This window comes from Lampris incognitus, chromosome 18 (genome assembly GCF_029633865.1).
Source record: "Lampris incognitus isolate fLamInc1 chromosome 18, fLamInc1.hap2, whole genome shotgun sequence".
NCBI classification, from domain to species: Eukaryota; Metazoa; Chordata; class Actinopteri; order Lampriformes; family Lampridae; genus Lampris; species Lampris incognitus.
The window spans coordinates 43,499,111-43,522,744 of NC_079228.1; the positions used below are offsets into that span (position 1 = coordinate 43,499,111).

Below are 23,634 nucleotides of genomic sequence, written 5' to 3' on the forward strand. Positions count from 1 at the left end.
TGATCGAGCTTGGCCCTCAACACCCCTATTAATATGAACCTTGACCTCCAGCATCATGGAACCGCCACACCAACACTTGGCAGACTCCCAAAGCTTCCGGCAGACAATTCAGCTGTCTAGCTACTGTGTACCTGCAGTTAAACTTAAAGCTAACACCGGACGACACTTCACAGTCTACCTCCTGATGCTCCTGCTCTGCCAAAAGCTAGCCAGCTGTTGAGTGCTACCTACCTACACAAACATCACACAGAAACTTGAGTCTGCACTGTACTGTACTATATTGTACTGTTGAGTACTATAGCGTACTATATATTATTGTATTGTTCTCTGTTTGATGGTATTCTACTGTAGTGTGTTACACCAAATAATACAACTATATAATATTCTATAACGTGATGTACTGTAATGGACTGTAAATATTACACCATGCTATGCTATGCGATGTGATGCTACGCTATGTTGCATTATTTTATGCTGCACAATGCGATACCGTAATGTACATCAAGAACAGTGTTATCTAACATTGCTGAGTTAGTTTGACTGGCTAAAAATAATCAATGTCTTCTTCCAGAAAATGAGCATCCAGACTCTGAGGAAGATGAGAGTCAAACATTTACCTCACGTTTGGCAAACACAAAGCCTGGTGCTCAACACCCACAACCCCCCAACCTACAGCCCTCACAGCCGAAGCCTGTACTGCCCCAGCCTGTAATGCCCCAGCCTATCGTACCCCAGCCCAGGGTGGCTGCTGTGCGGAGCAGGGCTTCATCCAAAAGAAGATCTAGAACAGGCAGACGTCAGATGTGACCACTCAGAGAAACACATACACAAAACATGTATGTACCACAATGTGAGAATGCTTTAACTTTGACATATAGTGGGGTGGATAAGTGTCTGAGGTGTGCTCATCTGGATAAAAGCATGAAAATGGACACATGGGGTTTTAGAGTATGCTGATTTCAAAAATAGTGGGAACCACAACGTCACTCCAACGGTTCCCGCCCAAAATCAAATATTCAAAATGGCCACCATAAAACACGTTTTTGCCAATAAATCAGCCATAAATACTGTGATTGCTACGATTAAAAAGACTATACCTAGATTTGTTGGGTTAACAAATGCAATAAAACACATGCTGAATCAGTTAAGGTACATCTTCATGCAAAAAAAAAAAAAAATCAATTCCTGGCCAAATACCAGTGTCAATCCTGGCCAAATACCAGTGCTCACTGTAGATCTGCCTTTATATGCTTTAGCAAAGAGAATCCAGTGGAAATGGCCAGACGAGTATGGGGGAAAAATATGTTGCACTGATGGGGGGGGGGGGCCTCCATATCGAAATGGCTATGTTAAATGTCCTTGGTGACTGGCTCAGTGGGAGTGGTTGGACCTATGTGATGACCTCAGCCAATGTCACAACTGAGGGGCATGCAGAGGATCTCCAGAGAGGTTCACATACATCCAGAGGTCAGTCGGCGCATCAAGTATCAGCGCAGCCCTGTACATTCTTATCCATAGGGTATATGCTAAGTATCAAGACAACACACCAGATGATGAACGTCTACCCTTTGATGACTGCTGTAAGCTGATGGCTTCAGAGCATCCTCAATTCGATTACTGGTACAGAGTTTGGCAGTTGGAACTCCTGTACTTGCAGTTCCTCAGATCATAGCGTGAACAGATATACCTTGACTATGTGGAGTCACTGCTAAAGACAATCCCATGGATGTTCGCCCTTGACCACTATCTCTATGCTCGATGGATGACAGTTCATGTGATAGACTTACTTGCTCTTGAGGTCAACTGTCCTACCACATATGCTGAGTTCCTCCACAATGGAAACTTTGTGATGCAAAAAACAACACACAAGTTCTCAGGGATGGCACATGACCAAGTTCATGAACAGCTGAATGCAATGGTGAAGGGGGATGGAGGTGCCATAGGTATCACTGAAAACGAAGCGGCTTTGAGGAGGTGAATGGTGGCAGGTCCGGAAACAGCTAGACAATTACTGGAGTACGATGACAAACATTCAATGAAGAGGGGGGACGCAGAATGCCATCATGATCAAATGCCTAGTGTACAGAAGTATTTTCTGTCTCAAGTCAAGAGTGTCATAAATGTTATTGAGGAACTTGGCAACCCTTTTGCTCATAAAAGCACAAACCTCTATACACTGGATAATAAAGTGATCATGAGTGATCGTGTGGTATGTGTTGTGAAGTCGGCAGAAGACACAGGCAAACAGCAGCACCTGAACTTGGTTGAAAAGCACATCAATGTCGATGTAAATACATTCAATGAAAATATACACAAGAACAATCTGCCTCTGCTGAATTCCAGTGCCGGGGAGAGACCGTCAAAGTCTACTTCAAAGATGTGAAACTTGACCAATGATGTCCATCTCTTCTCTCAAATGTATATATTGTGTCAGGCTAGAGAAGGTGACATGGATGCATCCTTTGGCCATGAAAACCGTGCCTGGCCCTCGTCGCTGGCAACCAATGGTATCATACATCACTCAAACAAATCTGACTTGATGAAATGTCTTGAAGCATTGGCACCACAGCCAGAGTCTGTGCCAAATGTTGATGTCAGCATTGTTGATGGTGCTACCCTTGTGCATATGCTTGACCCAAAGAAGTCGCAATTCTGTGTGAAAACTTTCCAAGACTATTTACATCTGGTTTTCCTACCCCACATAGAGCACATGCTGCAAAACGTGGTACATGTAGATGTAGTGTGGGACATCTACAGGGATGATAGCCTGAAAGCACAGATGCGACAGAACCGTGGCTTTGGTAATCGTCTCAAACTTGACAACAACATCAAGATACCTGCTAACTGGAAGAACTTTCTTCGGTGTGACGCTAATAAAGACAACCTGTTCCAACTTCTAGCTAGAGCAGTACATGAGTTTCAACCTCCTCCACAGAAGCAAGTGATTTCAACCCTGGGACAGAATGCTATATCATCCCCTATTGCTGACTTGACAGATTTGTTCTGCACTCATGAAGAAGCAGACACATGCCTCCTGTTCCATGCTTCCCATGCATTCCATCATGGATTCACCAAGCTCATGATACATGCAACTGATACTGACATTGTCATAATTGCGACCACAGTAGCTAGTGTTTTGCAGGACTGTGAAATATGGATAGCATTTGCTCATGGTGCTAAGCTACACTATATCCCATGCCACCTGATTGCTGCTGAATTGGGCAGACACATCCTGGGGCCTCCTATTCTTCCACGCAGTATCAGGTTGTGATACCGTTTCCTCCTTCCATGGTGTCGGAAAGAGAATAGCTTGGGCTGTTTGGTGCAGCATGCCTCACCTCAAGTCGCTTTTTGCTAGGCTATCTAATGCACCAAGCCAGGTATCACCTGACGACTTGGAAGAAATAGAGAGATATGATGTCTTCTTATATCAGAGAACATCAACACTCAGCCACGTGAACGAAGCCAGGAAGCAGCTGTTTTCTCAAAATCGTAAGATAGAAAACATTCCTCCAATGCTGCATGCCCTTGAACAGCATGTGAAAAGGGCTGTTTACCAGGCAGGACACATCTGGGGGCAGTCCCTTATAGGGGACCCCATGATTCCATCACCAGGTTTATGGGGCTGGGAGAGAGTAAAGGAAGATTCCCCATGGTCTCCCTGCTGGACCACATGTCCAGAGGCAGCCAAGGCCTGCCAGGAACTGTTGAAATGCGGCTGTAAAAAGTTGTGCACGAAGAGATGCAAGTGCATTAAAGCGAATCTCAAGTGCACACAGTTGTGCTATTGTTCAGGACAATGTGAGAGAGACTAAGTGAGTGAATATGAACATTTGACCTAAAATATGGATAAAGGTACAGTAAAAATCATAACAAATAACATTCCATTTAAATAATTCATTTTATTAGGCAGCAACTTTTCACCATGATTTTCTACTAAAGTCACCAAAGCCAAAGCCTTATTTACATACTAGTATTGTGGTAATTAGTGTGACTGCCATATTCAGTGTTCAGTTTTTGGTGGAAGAGGCTCCTTGTGATGTCTCACATATGTTGTTTTGAATCGTTTTACCTAAGATATAAATTAGTGTCATGTTGGTGAAGGTACATTTTGCAAAAAATTGTTATGGTGGCGGTCATTTTGAATTTCTGTTATGTTTTCCTGTGTGACTATGTAGCATTTGAGTTCTGACATGTGATGCATTGGAGCTGTTGACCCTTAAACATGTATAGTCAGTTTGAAAATTGTACTTATGTCTCTTACGGCTTATTTTTAGTCGAAAACGTACTTTACGGTGGCCATTTTGAATTTATTTTTATATTTTTTTGCATAAAGAGGTACTTTAACAGATTTGAGATATGTTTTATTGCATTTGTTGACCCAAAAAACCTGGGTATGAGCTTTTTAATCATAGCAATCGCAGTATATATGGCTGATTTATTGGCAAAAACGTGTTCTATGGTGGCCATCTTGATTTTTTAATTTTCGGCGGGAACCGTTGGAGCGACGTCGTGGTTCCCATTTATTTTTTAAATCAGCATACTCTAAAACCCCCATGCAGCCATTTTCATGCTTTTATCCAGATGTGCACGCTTTGAGTAAAAAATGTTACATATCCGCTCCACTAATAATCTTTGCTCGTGTTTTGGAGTGTGTTAGCATGTGCATGTCTTTAATGTGAGAATTTATATATCAATATCTGTATGTATCTGTCCGCTCTAGTGCACAATATTTGACACAAAACTGTCTTATGTCGCACTCTTATATTATCCGAGTGTCTGGGCAGAGCCTCACATCATCTGCTTGAGTCAAAACCAAAGAGAAAACTTTCTGCTGACTGTCATAACTATGATATTATTAATGATCCTAAAGCTACACTCCTGAAGCTTTCCTGCAGTGCCCGGGCACCAACTCCAGTTCTTCTTTCCATTGCCTTGCTCAGGGGTACAGGCAGGAGTATTAACCCTAACATGCATGTCTTTTTGATGGTAGCTGCTGTATATATAAGAAATTAGTTAATCCAAATCCTGTAGTAGTGTGTGATGTGAATGGTTGGTGTCTGGTAAGACTTTGCCAGGACAAATGACAGGGTGCATAGTGTTTCTATCTTCATCACAGCAGCCAGATGAGGTAGAGGAACACAGGTATTGATGAGTGTGAAGAAGAAATGAAGGTGTTGTGTCTAACATCAGATATTACAGAACAAGCTGGTAGAAGACCTTCACCAACAGATAGTACTACATCAACAAGTATAACTCAGGCTCTACCAGGTTTTATGTTTGTTTCTAACACAACAGCCCTGCTGACTCTCATTCACTTTGAATGGAGCTCAGACAACACTCACCTAACCCTAACCCACCAAACCTAAACCTAGCCCCTAACCCACCAAACTGAACCCTAATCCCTTACTCTAACCCCTAACCCACCAAACTGAACCCTAACCCACTAAACTTAACCCTAACCCTTAATCTTGACCCTAACCCACCAAACTTAACCCTAACCCCTAACCCTAATCCACCAAACCTAACCCCTAACCCACCAAACCTAACTCTAAACCCTTACCCTAACCCACCAAACTGAACCCTAACCCTAACCTGCATAGGAGACACACTGTTAAAAAGACACGTTCTCAGCACTGTAACTTCAAGTGGGGATATTACAGTATGGTACACCGTCATATTCTGTAACATTTTTTTTTACTTGGTACTTATTACACATCGATCCATCCTGTAAAATGGACACTCCCCTGATATTCTTCCTGAAGTATCTTCCATTTCTTTCCGATTTTTTTTTTCGGGCAGTTTTTCTTGATCAGAGTCGAAGGTCTGAGGGTAGTTTGTTGTCTTGTCATCTACCATATCTTTCTGTTTTTCACTATGAATGTAAAGCACTCTGGGACTGTGACTGTGATTCAGGATGATACAATTAAATCGGAGATGACTTGACTTGTTATTAAGAATTATATTAGCCAGTGATATCAACTAATAACATGGTATCTGAAAACTGTCGAAATAACTAAAATATGACATCTAAAGGCCGTCATAATAACCATAATAAGACATCCAAATGTAGTATTAACTCCAGAATTATATCTAAATGCTGTCATAACAAATAGCTGTTCCGGCCTGCTACCCAGGACAGTGACTATAATTCCTCCTAACTCCAACCTTCTCCTTTAAAGGAGGAGCTCTGGGTTGGTCTTAAAGCCAAAAGAAATGCCAATGACAGAAAGTGTTTTTTCTATTTAACCTCTAGGTGGCAAAGATGATGTGGGACACACCGAGAAAAAGAATAGCAGGTTTAACCTTTGCAAAACATAGATGAAACGTTTTTCTCAAAGGGATTTTAGTCCCTTAAATCCTCCATTGACATCAAAACTAACAATTAAATTTACTTCTTCACCCCCATTTTCTTCTTTAACTGAACCTGGGGTCCCTATCCAACAGGATTCAACCCCATTTCGCCTCCCTTACCCAAACCTAACCAACATATATTTATATCTTTAAATTTAATCTACATATCCACATATCTCTAAACCTATGCAACATGTTTACATCTCTAACCCTAACCAATATAGCCTCATATCTCTAAACATAACCAACATATATTCATATCCTACTCCAACACTGCACATCTTCATAGTCACATCACAAGCAGTAGGCGCTCTGCACAACCCAGGTTTGTATTCAACCTCTGTTTTAGATAGATAGATAGATAGATAGATAGATAGATAGATAGATAGATAGATAGATAGATAGATAGATAGATAGATAGATAGATAGATAGATAGATAGATAGATAGATAGATAGATAGATAGATAGATAGATAGATAGATAGATGGATGGCTGGATAGATAGATAGATAGATAGATAGATAGATAGATAGATAGATAGATTAAATAGATAGATAAAATGAGAACTTTACATTTACCCCATGTGGGTGGTATGTGTATCTTCCTCAATCTTGGGTCATGGGAGTTTTCTTCTGCTCAGTATCTTAAGCTCTTCCTCCATTTGATGGAGAGCTCAGATGTTTCTCGTGTTATATGTCGGAGTCCTGTGTGCTTCTACAACCACTGGAATCATGTTTATCTTCACTCCCCAAATTTTCTCTAGTTCCTCCTTTCACCCTTGGCATTTCTCCAGCTTCTCATATATCGCTCTTCAACTAGATTGTGTTTGAACATTTGGTAACTAGCTGTTTTTCAGTGAGTGAGGATATTGATCTTTTACACATCCTCAGTTTCTACATAGGTTTCATATATACCTTCTCATTGGGTTTGCTGTTCCAGTAACACTCCAGCCATTCCAGGTTTTAAGTTCTCATCCATGAATAGTTTTTTCCAGTAGCCAATTTATTGTCAGACTAACCTGTTTGGTCAACACGTGACTCATGTATCCATCCATTATCCAAACCGCTTATCCTGCCCTCAGGGTCCCTCGGGGAGGCTTGAGCCTATCCCAGCAGTCACTGGGCAGCAGGCGGGAAGACATTTGGGGCAGGCCACCAGGCCATCACAGTAACTCAGCTCTCTCTCTCTCTTTCTCGCTCTCTTTCCATATATATATGGAGAGAGAGAGAGAGAGAGGGAGATCTGTTAATCTGTCGACCGGTCATAGGATTTCTTGATATATATATCAAGAAATCCTATGACTGGCTAGAAAAGGCTGGACTGAAGGACAGCACAGAGGCTCTGATCATAGCAGCACAAGAACAGGCACTCAGCACCAGATCGGGTGAGGTAGGGTTCTGCCACACCAGACAAGACCCAAGATGCAAGTTGTGCAAAGACACCTTTGAGACAGTCCAGCACAGACTCAAAGTCCCCAAGTCCAAATGGGAGACACTGCCAAAGGTGGTTGAGAATGGCTCAAACAAGATCCTGTGGGACTTCAAGTTCCAGAGTGACATGCGGGTGCTGGCTAAACAACCAGACACTGTGGTGGTTAACAAGGAACTGAAGACAGCAGTAGTGATCGATGTAGCAATCCTGAGTGATGGCAACATCAGGACAAAAGAGCATGAGAAGCTAGAGAAATAACAAGGACAGAAGGAAGAACTGGATCAGATGTGGAAGTTGAAATCCACAGCAGTCCCAGTGGTAACAGGAGCACTATGGGTTGTGACCCCCAAACTGGGAGAGTGGCTCTAGCAGATTCCAGGAACTACATCTGAGGTCTCTGTCCAGAAGAGTGTGGTCCTACACACTGCACAGATCCCTTAAACTCCCAGGCCTCTGGTAGAGGATCCAAGCTTGAGGAAGACACACACCACCCAAAAATGGATGATTCTAAACACAACTAAACAAGTAATTCCTTTGCGTGAATGACACAAAAGAAACTGCAGTATAAAAACATCCTTCACATTCTGAGCTCTCTTTTTCCTCCATCTTTTACAGGAAGACTAATGCTGATGTCACCGAGTTGTTTCCAGCTGCCTCAGGTGTTTGATGTCCACTCATCTTATGTTCCTGTGTCTGCTAATGACGCTTTGATATCCATTATTTACACAGGTATACCAAGAATGTCAAGAGTTTTTGCTGTAAACCTCTCTTGGCTTCTTATCTTCCAATTATTCCCCAATAATAAACTTTACTCTGAGCAAAGTACGTCTGTTTTGGATTCACTGCTCCACCACATGCCTAATGGGAGCCATAGACCTAGTTTGCTTGTCTTTGGTTAATTTTGTCACTTAGTGTCCACCAAATGCTTGAACTAACTCTGTAAATATTTTTCCAAAACTACACCAGACCCCCCCCCCCAACACACACACACACACACACACACACACACACACTTGGTAGAAACTGTGAATAAACTGTGAATAATGAAAGCAGGGGAAAGTGTTAGCGCTGTACACCACCAGCACCCGGACCTGCTGGATCCCAGTACACCAAAAGCACCTGGACCTGCTGGATTCCAGTACACCAACAGCACCTGGACCTGCTGGATCCCAGCAGGACTTTATTTGGAAATAGCATAGACTTGGTAGATTTTAATCTAAAAAAAACAAATATGGAATGCAGTGCCTACGAATCCTTCGTAGAAATGATGTTCCAGCAGAATATCTTGGTGATAAAATTCTTACAAAATACTTACCAAACTATGCCTAGATGTGTCCTCCAATGACACCACAGCTTTGAAAAAGATCAACCAGAAATACAAATAAATGTCTCTGTCGTAAATGAATGAATGAATGAATGAATGAATGGATGAATAAATACATAAAGAGAATGAAAAGCAGAAAGAAAAAGAGATTCAGAAGGAAAGTTTTTGCCCTCTCACTGTACTGGAGATGTGTTTCCTACTGTTTAGTATTAAAAGGTCTAAAGCTGTCATACACAAAATACATGAAAACACACGAAGAGAGCAAATTTAAACCATGTTTGACTTTGTGGAGTCAGAACAAGAAAGATGAAAGTTGTCCTTCAATCAGAACAAGAAAGATGAACGTTGTCCTTCAAACAGAACAAGAAAGATGAATGTTGTCCTTGAAACAGAACAAGAAAGATGAACGTTGTCCTTCAAATAGAACAAGAAAGATGAACGTTGTCCTTGAAACAGAACAAGTACGATGAACGTTGTCCTTGAAACAGAACAAGAAAGTTGAACGTTGTCCTTCAAACAGAACAAGAAAGATGAACGTTGTCCTTGAAACAGAACAAGAAAGATGAACGTTGTCCTGCAAACAGAACAAGAAAGATGAATGTTGTCCTTGAAACAGAACAAGAAAGATGAACGTTGTCCTTCAAACAGAACAAGAAAGATGAATGTTGTCCTTGAAACAGAACAAGAAAGATGAACGTTGTCCTTCAAATAGAACAAGAAAGATGAACGTTGTCCTTGAAACAGAACAAGTACGATGAACGTTGTCCTTGAAACAGAACAAGAAAGTTGAACGTTGTCCTTCATACAGAACAAGAAAAATGAACTTTGTCCTTGAAACAGAATATGAAAGATGAATTTTGTCCTGAAAACAGAACAAGATGAACGTTGTCCTTCAAACAGAACAAGATGAACGTTGTCCTTCAAACAGAACAAGAAAGATGAACATTGTCCTTCAAACAGAACAAGAAAGATGAGCGTTTTCCTTCAAACAGAACAAGAAAGATGAACGTTGTCCTTCAAACAGAACAAGAAAGATGAATGTTGTCCTTCAAACAGAACAAGAAAGATGAACGTTGTCCTTCAAACAGAACAAGAAAGATGAACGTTGTCCTTCAAACAGAACAAGAAAGATGAACGTTGTCCTTCAAACAGAACAAGAAAGATGAACGTTGTCCTTGAAACAGAACAAGAAAGATGAACGTTGTCCTTGAAACAGAACAAGTACGATGAACGTTGTCCTTGAAACAGAACAAGAAAGTTGAACGTTGTCCTTCACACAGAACAAGAAAAATGAACTTTGTCCTTGAAACAGAATATGAAAGATGAATTTTGTCCTGAAAACAGAACAAGATGAACGTTGTCCTTCAAACAGAACAAGATGAATTTTGTCCTTCAAACAGAACAAGAAAGATGAACATTGTCCTTCAAACAGAACAAGAAAGATGAGCGTTTTCCTTCAAACAGAACAAGAAAGATGAACGTTGTCCTTCAAACAGAACAAGAAAGATGAATGTTGTCCTTCAAACAGAACAAGAAAGATGAACGTTGTCCTTCAAACAGAACAAGAAAGATGAACGTTGTCCTTCAAACAGAACAAGAAAGATGAACGTTGTCCTTCAAACAGAACAAGAAAGATGAACGTTGTCCTTCAAACAGAACAAGAAAGATGAACGTTGTCCTTGAAACAGAACAAGTACGATGAACGTTGTCCTTGAAACAGAACAAGAAAGTTGAACGTTGTCCTTCAAACAGAACAAGAAAGATGAACGTTGTCCTTCAAACAGAACAAGAAAGATGAACGTTGTCCTGCAAACAGAACAAGAAAGATGAATGTTGTCCTTCAAACCGAACAAGAAAGATGAACGTTGTCCTTCAAACAGAACAAGAAAGATGAATGTTGTCCTTGAAACAGAACAAGAAAGATGAACGTTGTCCTTCAAATAGAACAAGAAAGATGAACGTTGTCCTTGAAACAGAACAAGTACGATGAACGTTGTCCTTGAAACAGAACAAGAAAGTTGAACGTTGTCCTTCACACAGAACAAGAAAAATGAACTTTGTCCTTCAAACAGAATATGAAAGATGAATTTTGTCCTGAAAACAGAACAAGATGAACGTTGTCTTTCAAACAGAACAAGATGAACGTTGTCCTTCACACAGAACAAGAAAGATGAACATTGTCCTTCAAACAGAACAAGAAAGATGAGCGTTTTCCTTCAAACAGAACAAGAAAGATGAACGTTGTCCTTCAAACAGAACAAGAAAGATGAACGTTGTCCTTCAAACAGAACAAGAAAGATGAACGTTGTCCTTCAAACAGAACAAGAAAGATGAACGTTGTCCTTCAAACAGAACAAGAAAGATGAACGTTGTCCTTCAAACAGAACAAGAAAGATGAACGTTGTCCTTCAAACAGAACAAGAAAGATGAACGTTGTCCTTCAAACAGAACAAGAAAGATGAACGTTGTCCTTCAAACAGAACAAGAAAGATGAACGTTGTCCTTCAAACAGAACAAGAAAGATGAACGTTGTCCTGCAAACAGAACAAGAAAGATGAATGTTGTCCTTCAAACATAACAAGAAAGATGAACGTTGTCCTTCAAACAGAACAAGAAAGATGAACGTTGTCCTTCAAACAGAACAAGAAAGATGAACGTTGTCCTTCAAACAGAACAAGATGAACACTGTCCTTCAAACAGAACAAGAAAGATGAACGTTGTCCTTCAACAGAACAAGAAAGATGAACGTTGTCCTTCAAACAGAACAAGATGAACACTGTCCTTGAAACAGAACAAGAAAGATGAACGTTGTCCTCCAAACAGAACAAGAAAGATGAACGTTGTCCTTCAAACAGAACAAGAAAGATGGACATTGTCCTTCAAACAGAACAAGATGAACACTGTCCTTCAAACAGAACAAGAAAGATGAACGTTGTCCTTCAACAGAACAAGGAAGATGAACGTTGTCCTTCAAACACTAAATACTAATATAACTTCAAATACTAATACAACGTTAACAATAATACAACTTATCTAATACTAATCCAACCTAAATAATACTAATACAACCTCAACACTAATGCACCTAATACTAATACAACCTAACTAATACAACCTCAACACTAATACACCTAATACTAATACAACCTAACTAATACTAAGACAACCTATCTAATATATATACCAAGTCCAGCTGCACTTGATTCAACTCCTTTGGATAACCATGATCTGGATGAATGAGAACATTCACAGAAACCTATCTAATACAAACACTACCTAACTACTACTAATACAACCTAACTAATACAACCTCAACACTAATACACCTAATACTAATACAACCAAACTAATAACAATAATAATAATAATAGTAATAATAATAACGAAACTAGGGTGGCAGGGCTCTAATCCAACGAGAAACTGCCTACAAAACAACAATAGGCCTAGATATTTACCTTAACACCAGAAATGACCCCCTTCTCATGATTGCTAGAGCATGAAAAACAAAACAAAAAGTTCTCTGTAGCTAACCAAGCTGCAATGTTCAGAAGAGAGCTCAACCACCCTGAAACACCACAACCTGAAAATGAAGCTCCAACCATCCACGCGTGAAAAGTAAAAAAAAAAAAGCAAAGTGTCATGCCCAAGAACAAATTAAATATAAAATGGGAAGGGAAACAAATGCACGGGCAATACCCAAAAAGAGCAGGTGAGAAAGATGTAGACCAACATATGACCAACCAATGACTCAAAACAGCTGGGCTGAAATCCCAAACAGAGGGCTTTATCATCGCTGCCCAATACCAGGCCATCAAGACCAATTACTACCGGAGCAGAATCCTTAAAGATGGCACAGACTCAGTGTGCAGGATATGTGGTCAATTCCAGGAAACCATTGACCATATCGTGGCAGGGTGCCCTGAGCTAGCCAACACTGAATACCTACAAAGACACAACAAGGCCGCCACATACCTGCACTGGAACATCTGCAAAGAATTCAACATCAACGTAAAAGAAAAATGGTACGAGCACGAGCCCCAAACAGTAACAGAAAAAGACCACAACCCACAATCTTATGGGACATGCCAATACAGACAGATGGTGAGATAAAGGCCAACAGACCAGACATCATCATCAAGAACAAAAAAGAAAAAAGCTGCCTACTCATCGACATGTCCATCCCGACTGAAAGGAACACCTCAGTAAAAGTAACTGAAAAACTGTCCAAATATAGACCTTGAAATCCAGATTGAACAAATGTGGGGAATGAAAACCACAGCAGTACCAGTAGTGATAGGAGCCCTGGGACTTGTAAAAAAAGAAAAGAAAAAAAGATGGAGAAATACACCCAATGGATCATGGGTAACATTAAAATACAAGAACTACAGAAGATCGCACTACTTGGAACATCTCATATCCTAAGAAAGGCACTATCCATCAATCATACTTCTACCTCACTCTAAACCTAGGCCCAAGGAATGGACCCGCCCGGTTATTATGCTGTATTATGGCATGAAGTTAAAGGACATTGGTATAATAATAACAATAACAATAACAATAATAATAATACATTTTATTTGTGGGTGCCTTTCAAAGCACTCAAAGACACTTTACAGAACACAGCAAAAAAAACAAAAAAACAAAACAAGCAGCACTGTATCAGACAGCATAAAATCAAAACAAAGCAGGGTAGACAATAAAAAGTTAATACAACAGATAATTATAAAATCATCAACTCAATGAAGCGTGGATCAGACTGAATATGCCAGCTTGAAAAGGTGTGTTTTGAGATGGGATTTGAAGGTTGAAAGAGAGTCAGTGTTGTGGATGTCTTGTGGGACAGAGTTCCATAGGCAGGGGGGAGAATGACTGAAGGCTCTAGACCCCATGGTAGTCAAGCGGGCCGGAAGGAGTTCAGAAAGTAATGTGATGTCCAGGATGACACCCAGACTCTTAACCTGAGGCAATGGAGGAACTATAGAATTGTCAATAGAGAAAAACTATTAGTTTTGGCCAAAGTAGATTTAGTGCCTACAAGAAGGACCTCGGTTTTATCACTAATAAGTTTGAGGAAGTGATATAAAAACCAGGATTTAATTTCTAGTAAGCAGTCAGAAAGGGAAGTGGGAGGAAGAGTGGAGGTAGGCTTGGTGGATCGATAAAGCTGGGTGTCATCTGTGTAACAGTGAAATTGAATGCCAACTTTCCTGAAAATGTGGCCAAGGGGTAGTAGGTAAATAGTAAATAGCAGGGGTCGCAATACAGAGCCCTGGGGAACACCGGTAGTAACAGAAAAGGACTGTGATCTCAAATTTTCAAGTTGGACAAACTGTATGCAGCCAGAGAGATATGATCTAAACCAGTCAAGGGGGGTGCCTGCCAGTTATTCCAATGGAAGGTAATCTTTCTAGGAGGATGATATGTGAGATGGTATCAAAGGCTGCACTCAGATCAAGGAGGCCAAGTATGGTTAAGGGCCCAGAGTCAGCTGCCATCAACAGATCATTAGTGATTTTCACCAAAGCTGTCTATGTACTGTGCATGGAGCAAAAACCAGACTGGAATTGTTCAAACAGATTGTTGTTAGTCAAGTGAGCGTGTACCTGAGATGCGACTGTTCTTTCAAGTGTTTTAGAAAGAAATGGTAAATTTAAGATTGGGTGAAAATTATTCAAATTGTTGGGGTCTGCACCAGGTTTCTTGAGTATTGGAGTTATTGCAGCTGTTTTGAGAGATGAGGGAACAAGACCAGCGGTAAGGGAGGAATGTATGATATCAGTTATTAAAGAGGATAGAGAAGGTAGACAGGCTTTAACTAAATGAGTAGGAAGGGGTTCTAACTGACAGGTAGATGATTTGGATTTGTGAATAAGACCAGATATTTCAGCAACAGTTGGGAGTTTAAAACTAGATAGTGAAGAACAGAGGGGAACACAGACTGGTGAATAAGATGAACTGTTTGCAGTATTGTTTGACGAGGTCAACTGCTGATGAATATTTTCAATTTTGGCATTAAAAAGGGTCATGAAGGCATTACATTGCTGCAAGAGTATCTGGTGGCTGTAAAATATTGTTTACCTTGGAAAACAGGGCTCTAGTGTTCCCTTCGCCTGATCTAATTAAATTTGCATAATAAGATGATTTAGCTGTGGACAGAGCCTCCTTATAATGAAGTATGTGGTCGTGGCGTAGAGCAGGTGTAAACCAAGGGGCAGAGTGGGTAAAGGAAACAGACCGGGTTTTTAAAGAGCAAGCTCGTTTAAAACATTACAAAGGCTATCGTTGTAATGAGAGACCAGTTCGTCTGGGGTGGATAAATTGCTTTTGCTGGGGAGGTTATCAATTCCACTAGTAAGAGCAGATAAATCAATATTCTTAATGCTACGGAACCAGATGGAGCGTGACACATTTGTTTTGGATACTTTTAAATTGACATCGCAAAACACTAACTTGTGGCCGGAAATAGGCAAATCAGATGCTTTGCAGTTAAGAGGAGTTACAACAGAACAGCAAATCAGATCAAACATGTGTCCTCTGGAGTGCGTAGGAAAATCAATATATTGCTGTAATCCAAAACTGTCCAGGCATGATGAAAGATCACTTGTGAGAGTATTGTGGACATTGTCCATGTGTATATTAAAGTCACCTAGCAATATTACATTGGGGGATAAAGAACATAAGAAGGTTAGAAAATCAGAAAGTTCGTTTAAGAAATCGTTGTTGGGCTTCGGTGGTCGATACACAATGGCTAGTCTGGTAGGATTTGGCCCATTGATTTGTAGGCCAATGGACTCGAGTGAAACATACACAGGCACAGTTATGGAAGACTCTTTCCACTTTTCACTGTAAAGTATCGCGACCCCCCCCCCCCGGCCGGTGCCACGGGATTTGCAGGTGGACACAAACCCAGGAGGAATAGTTTGATTAAACTGTGAAAAGTCATTGGGTTGTCGCGACGTCTCAGTCAAGCACAGGAAATCAAACTTACAATAATTCAGTAGATCATGAAGTAGGAGTCCCTTGTTGGTTAGCGAGCAAATGATAAATAACCCGGTGGTGAGATTATTTTTTTCGGGTTTGATGTCAGCTGACCCGGCTAGGTAGTGCACTGTGGTCAACAGTCCGTCAGGACTTTCTTGAGGGACGAGGAATGGAAGACCAGAAGGCACGCACTGTGTAGAGGTGGATGGCATATAAAGCACACAGGAGAACATGGATAACAGCTTACGTTTTAATGAACATCTTGCAGCATGGATGGCTTCCAGTCTCTACTTCCTGTTACCCTGTATGTCACTTCCTTTTTACTAAACAACAGTTTTGGTAAAAACAATACTCAAGAGTTAGCAGTGACATCTAGTGGTTTAAATGAAAATACAACCAAATAATAATACTGTGGTGGACACTGGGGGCTGTGCCTCTCATCCAGCAGGGTTGTGGGCTGGGGGCGTGGTTTACGTTCCCGGGCTCTCTGGTGCAGGGTTGTTCCTGCTGGAGTTTGGTTTTTGGAGTTGAGGAATAAACTTCAAACTCGCCTTCGTCCCCTGTGTTTTTTCCTCATCCTGCCACATCGGTGACCCCGAATTGAACATGATTGGAGCAGAAGACGAGTGTGAATCCACTTCGGCCACGCCGCCCCAACTCTCACAGCCGGCCGTTCTCGCCGCGGCTGTGAAGCTCCCAGAGTTCTGGCAGAGCGACCCGGTTCCGTGGTTCCAGCATGTCGAGGCGCTGTTCCACCTGCGTGGAATCTCCGCGGACGACTCCAGATACTATTTGGTCGTCGCTGCGCTGGACCAGCAGTCCACACGCCGGGCCATGCAGCTGTTGCGCCCCCCCCCCCCCGCAACACGGTGAATACGTCGCCCTCAAACATCTTCTGCTCCAGAGGTACAGCCTATCTACCGCAGAGAGGGCAGATAGGATCCTTTCCCTATCCGGTTTGGGCGACGGGACGGCTGTGGATCTCATGGACAATATGCTGTCGCTGCTAGGCTCGGTCGAAGGTGGGTTCCTTTTCCCGCACGTTTTCCTGCGCCAGCTTCCGTCTCCTGTGCGCGCGGCTTTGGCTAACTCCCCGTGTCTGGCCGCTGGTGACTGCCGAGGTTTGGCTGAGGAGGCCGATCGGGTCCTGCTGGCTACCAGACGGTTCTCTGTGCGGAGTGTGGCATCGGAGCCTCTGCAGCCGGCGTCGGAGGACGCGGACCCGGCAGTGGTGGCTGGAGTGACTGCCCGGAGACGGCGCGGGAGCGGCCTCTGTTTCTTCCACCAGCGGTTCGGCGGCAAAGCGAGGCGCTGCGTCCCTCCGTGCACGTTTGAGGCGGCGGGAAACTCCAGGGCAGCGCTCAGTAGCAGCTGTGGGCGCTGGCGGACGTAGTGAGCTGCTCTTCATTAAGGACTCGATGTCAGGAAGACGGTTTCTGGTGGACTCAGGCTCGCAAAAGAGCCTACTCCCTCCAGCTAAGACAGACATGTCAGCCGAAGGCGGCGGCCCACAGTTAAGTGCAGCTAACGGTTCGTCCATTGCGACGTTTGGCACAAGGTTGGTGACTGTTTGCTTCCACGGGCGCCATTTTGAGTGGGACTTTGTAGTGGCCGCCATTACTGTTCCTATTATCGGCGCGGATGTTCTGTGTGCTAATGGTCCGCTGGTTGATGTTGCAAACCACCGTTTAATTGACGCTGTGTCTTTCGCCACTGTTCCGTGCGAGACAGGGGGAGCCGGGCCGTTAACACACGCTAACTTTTTAGCATTAGGGGATGTTTTTCAGCGTTTGCTGGCGGATTCTCCATCGGTGACTACGCCTGCCTTTTCCACCGCGGTTACTAAACACGGGGTACAACATTTCATTCCCGCTCTGGGACCGCCAGTTTTGGCGTGCGTGCGGCGCCTCGACGCGGTAAAATTGGCTATAGCTAAGGAGGAGTTCGCCATCATGGAGCGTCTGGGTATAGTGAGGCGTTCCAACAGCCCGTGGGCCTCGCCGCTTCACATGGTGCCCAAGGCGGATGGGTCGTGGCGGCCTTGCGGCGACTTTCGCCGCCTGAACAACGTCACCGCCAATGACCGCTATCCCATCCCACACATACAGGACTTTTCCATACGCCTGGCAGGTGCCACTATCTTCTCTAAGGTGGACCTGGTGCGCGGCTATCATCAGGTTCCCGTGCGCGCAGAGGACGTGCCCAAGACCGCAGTGATCACCCCGTTTGGGCTTTTTGAGTTCATGCGCATGCCTTTTGGCTTGAAGGGGGCAGCGCAAACCTTTCAGAGGCTGATGGACTCGGTGTCCCCGCCCAGTCTCTGTTAAGGCATTGCAGGAATTCTTGGGAATGGTGAATTTCTATAACCGTTTCCTCCCTCGCGCTGCCCACCTCCTTCAGCCACTTTACGAAGCCCTGCGGCTTAAGAAGGCTGACGACCCTGTCGACTGGACTCCCGAACGGGTCCAGGCCTTTGACGGAGCTAAGTGCGCCCTGGCTAACGCTGCCCTCCTCGCCCATCCCACACCCACGGCGTCCATAGCTTTAACAACCGATGCGTCTGACATAGCCGTGGGGGCTGTGGTTGAACAGCGCGTGGCGAATGCGTGGCAGCCACTCGCATTTTTTAGCCGCAAACTGCGAGACAGCGAGCGCAAGTACAGCGTTTTTGACCGGGAGTTGCTGGCACTGCACCTTGCAACCCGGCATTTCCGCTTCCTGCTGGAGGGTCGCTCATTCACGGCTTATGTGGATCATAAGCTGCTGACTTTCGCCATGTCCAAGGTGACTGAGCCGTGGTCTGCTCGTCAGCAGCGCCACCTAGCGGCAATCTCCGAGTTCACAACGGACATTCAGCATGTGGCCGGGAAGTCCAACCCTGTTGCTGATTGTCTGTCGCGTGTGCTTGTGTGTCTTGTGCACCTTGGTGTGGATTTCTCCGCTATGGCTGCCGACCAGCCCAGCGACCCGGACGTCCTTGCCCTTAGGTCAACGCATACCGGTCTCAAGCTAGAGGATGCTGTGATGCAGGAAGGCAGTCCTGCCCTCCTCTGCGATGTCTCCACCGGCCGTCCCCGCCCCGTTGTTCCAGTGGCCTGGCGCCGTCGAGTTTTCGAATCGATTCACTCCCTCTCGCACCCTGGAGTTCAGGCGTCGGTGAAGTTGGTCGGTTCCAAGTTCGTCTGGCCTGGCCTCCGCAAGGACGTCAAGGGGTGGGCGTCTTCATGTGTAGCGTGCCAGCGCGCTAAGGTCCACCAGCACACTAAATCGCCCCTCGAACCGTTTCCGATCCCGGCCAGACGTTTAGACCACGTGCATGTGGACCTGGTGGGCCCTCTACCTTCTTCACAGGGTTTTACGCACCTGCTCACAATGGTAGATCGGACCACCAGGTGGCCAGAGGCTGTCCCTCTGACCTCCACAACATCCGCGGACGTTGCACGCGCGTTTCTTTCCTCCTGGGTCGCCCGTTTCGGCACTCCGTCAGATATCACCTGACAGGGGCCCCCAGTTCGTGTCAGAGCTCTGGTCGGCACTTGCGCGATCCTTGGGTGTGCAGGTACACCGCACTACCGCGTACCACCCGCAGGCTAACGGCTTATGTGAACGTTTTCACCGGTCGCTCAAGGCAGCACTGCGCTCTCGGATGGTAACTGGGTGGACCGTTTACCTTGGGTTATGCTCGGGTTGCGTTCGGCTCCTAAGGAGGACCTCGACGCTTCGCCCGCTGAGCTGGTGCTCGATCAGCCGCTCCGCGTCCCTGGGGAATTTTTGCCTGGGAGTTCCGCTCCTCGACCCCGTCCGGACGTTCATCCTTTTCTGTCCGACACCACTGTTTTCCGCGGTCGTTCGTGCCTGCGGAGCTCATGTCGGCTCGTTTTGTTTTTGTACGGCATGATGCTCACCGCTCGCCCCTCCAACCCCCATACGATGGCCCATTTCGGGTTCTTGAGACGGGTCCTAAGGGTTTTGTGCTAGATATGGGTGGGCGTAGGGAGCGTGTCACGCTTGATAGGCTTAAACCGGAGCACAGGGTGGCAGGCGAATTTGTGTTTCCGGCCCAGGTTCCCCGTCGGGGTCGTCCTCCTTCCAGGACCCCGGCAGTGTCTTCACGGGTTCAGCGTTCTGCTTCTCAGCCGGCATTGGACTGTGTTTCACCTACTGTTTCGGCTGAGGGACGGCGCAGCCGTTATGGCAGGCTGCTTAAGCCTCCAGTGAGACACTGATTTTCTTTCCAGGAGTCCCTTCTGGGTGTTCGGGGGGGCGGGGAGGCTGTGTGGCGGACACTGGGGCTGTGCCTGTCACCCAGCAGGACTGTGGGCTGGGGGCGTGGTTTACGTTCCCGGGCTCGCTGGTGCAGGGTTGTTCCTGCTGGAGTCTGGTTTTTGGAGTTGAGGAATAAACTTCAAACTCGCCTTCGTCTCCGGTGTTTTTCCTCATCCTGCCACAATACAAGCATTAGAGGACACAACATTTCCCCTCTTTGTAAAAAATGAAATTTCCTCTGGGGTAAAAATTAATTTAGTAAACCTGCAACACAGGTAACACATCTAAATTGTTCCATGTCTCTATGCAGTACTGTGTAAGAAATAACAAACACAAGAAAATTACATTGTGTGTACACAACCAAGAGTGTTATTACTCATAGAACCTAGCTAACATTATTATGTATTATTCTGCATGATATAACATCAACACAACCCAGATTTGTTTCTACATTTAGATAACTGAAAGGATATTTGTATGCAGTCTATTTTGAGACCCATAGTTAAGCAGTCACATAATCCTGCATCCAAGCAGGCTTCCTTCTGACTCGTGGACAGTCTGGAGAGGATAGAAGAGTGGATGGAGCAGGAGTGTCCTGTGGACTTGGAACTGTAGAGACGTCAGGAGCTAGATGGCAGGCATGCCATCCTCGACCATCCTCCAGCAGGTATGTGCTTTGGGCCACCTTTTTCTTGATTCATTGAGGTTTGCCAAACTTCGGGTGAGCTTTGGGGACATGGAAAGGTTTTCACTTGCACAACTATCCCCCTATTTAAAAGATGGAGTGCGTGCACCTCGCTTCTGATCAGCGTGTGACTTCATCTTGTTTTGATGGTGTGTGACCTTCCTTCGTACTTGCTCATCCGAGACACGGTCAGCACGCGAGGGCGGCAGAACACTCAACTTTGTACGCATCCTCCGGCCATGCAGTAAGTGAAAGGGAGAAACACCAGTAGCTGCATGCGGTGTGGCACGATAAGTCACTGGGAAGGCAGTAATGGCAGGTTTCCATGGCTCAGACTGTGAAATTGCCATTTGCACACTCTGTTTCAGGACACGATTGAAATGATCGATGGCGCCATTTGCAGCAGGGTAGTACACTGAGACTCTGTGTTGTGCAATGTCCCACTCAGCCAAGAAAGTAGCAAAGTCAGCAGATACAAACTGAGGACCATTATCCATTACTATGGCATCAGGGTTGCCATGTCTGCTGAAGACAGTGGAGCGGAAGGATGTAACATCCTTTGTTGTGACATTTGCAGAGAAATCGACCTCTGGCCACTTGCTGCAGAAGTCAACCAGGGTGATGGCATATCAACAGTCCCACGTAGCTGTCTCAAAAAGCCCGACAATATCAATAGCCAGCTTTTGCCATGGCCTATCTGGAAAAGGCACTGGTTGAAATGGAGCAGGGCGAGGCATTGCAGTCTTGTCGTTAGACTGACGGGGCTCACATGACTGGATTGTAGAGTGGACCAGGGTATCCATCTTTGGCCACCAGTAGTACTCTCTCAGAAGTTGCCTTGTGCGTACCACCCCTTGGTGCATTTCATGTGGAAGGGCTACAAGAGCAGCGTGTAAGGAGACCAGCACAACCAGATGCGTTCCTCAAAGCACCAGTGAGTTGTTCATTGACAGCTTATGACATATGTGGAAGTATGGAGCAACATCTGGACTCACCGCTTTCACTTTCCTTGGCCAGCCCTGAGCAATCTGTTCACGGATTGCAGAAATCTCCTGGCACAAAGCAGCAGCAGCCTCAAAGTCAGCAATGGGCAAAGTACCATGAGCAGCAGTGACGTGCACAACCAGTTCTGGCTCAGCATCCAAAGCGGGGTCGGCAGGTACAGGTAGAGGAAGACGGGAGAGGCAGTCAGCAGTGGAGTTCTCAGATCCAGGACAGTAGACCACATCATAGTCATAGGACAAGAACCTGGCAGACCAGCGTGCAATTTGCATTCCAGCACAGCCTATACCTTTTATGGTAAGCAGGGTTGTGAGGGCCTGATGATCGGTAAGGTAAATCTGCGACCCCACAAGTATGTGTGTCACTTCTCAACTGCCCAAACACATCCCAGCGCTTCTTTTTCTACAGTGGAGTATTTGCGTTCCGCTGCAGTGCGGGTCTGGGAGGCAAAACCCACCGTGCGTTCTGTGCCGTCAGGGTGAAGCTGGGTGAGCACAGCACCTAAACCGTAATCTGAGGCATCGGTGGACACCACTGCTGTCAGGGATGGGTCGAAGAGGGTAAGGGTGGCACTGTTCACCAGGATTGACTTCACTTCCTCAAAGCTTTTCTGTGCCTCAGCTGTCCATTGAAAATCAGCCTCTTTTCTGATGCATGCGCGCATCGGCTCCGATTCTGTCGCATAGTTCGGGATGAACTTTGAGTACCATGACAACAAGCCCAGAAAAGAGTGCAGTACAGCAACGTCTGTTGGAGCTGGGGCGCGTTCTTTGTCAGGCATGATGCCTTCAGCAGACACCACGTGACCCAGGAAGCATAGACTTGACTGATTAAAGCAGCGCTTTTCTACGTTCAGGAGTAAACCTGCCTCTTTCAGATGGTGTATGACTTTCTTCAGACAAGCATCATGCTCTGTGCTGTTAGCACCGTAGATGATGATATCATCGAGATAATTTTGCACTCCTGGCAGACCTCCCAGGATGGTAGCCATCATCTTTTGGAATGCAGATGGTGCAGAGGAGAGGCCATACGGCACATGGCAGTAGCGAAAGAGACCATCGTGGGTAATGAAATCGGTGAGGTCATGACTTTCCTCATGTAGAGGCACCTGATGATAGGCACTTCCCAGATCGATCGTCGAATACACTGCGGCTCCCCGCAGAGTGGACAGCAGCTCATCTATGTGTGGGATTGAATAGCAGTCTGTGACGACAGCCTTGTTTGGCTCCCGGAGATCCACGCACATACGAACGCCTGCTTTCTTGTTCTGCGTAACTACAATAGGAGACCCCCAGGCAGAAGCATCGATTCTCTCGAAAACACCAGCAGCAAGGAGCCTGTTTGTCTTTTCTGTGACAGCACCTCTCACAAACAGGGCAGTTGGTGCAGTTTTTGTCGGACCGGGGTCTCAGATACAGAAACCTTGACCCAGTGCACAAAGTTTTTAGCACAGCCGATGAGCGGAAGAGAGGCAGACAGGTGCATGACTAGGTATCTGGAGCAGGAGAAGCAGACATTACAGCACCACCTACTATGTGGATGTTCAGTGCTTTCATCAGATCCCTACCCAGCAACGGCGTTCCATTCTCCA

At 44.9% G+C, this 23,634-nt stretch overlaps 1 protein-coding gene across 2 annotated transcripts in view; it reads left to right on the top strand.

Annotated features, from left to right (window-relative positions):
• The window catches only part of si:ch211-133n4.6 (uncharacterized protein LOC797776 homolog), a 90,235-nt gene extending 81,639 nt beyond the window's left edge, over nt 1–8,596 (top strand). For both annotated transcript variants that reach the window (XM_056298840.1, XM_056298841.1), the window contains exons 9-10: nt 572–836; nt 8,401–8,596. In XM_056298840.1, coding sequence (XP_056154815.1) covers nt 572–807 — 236 coding nt within the window. In that variant the 3' untranslated portion in view covers nt 808–836; nt 8,401–8,596. The remainder of the gene's footprint in view (nt 1–571; nt 837–8,400) is intronic.
• Nucleotides 8,597–23,634: the final 15,038 nt, after the last annotated feature.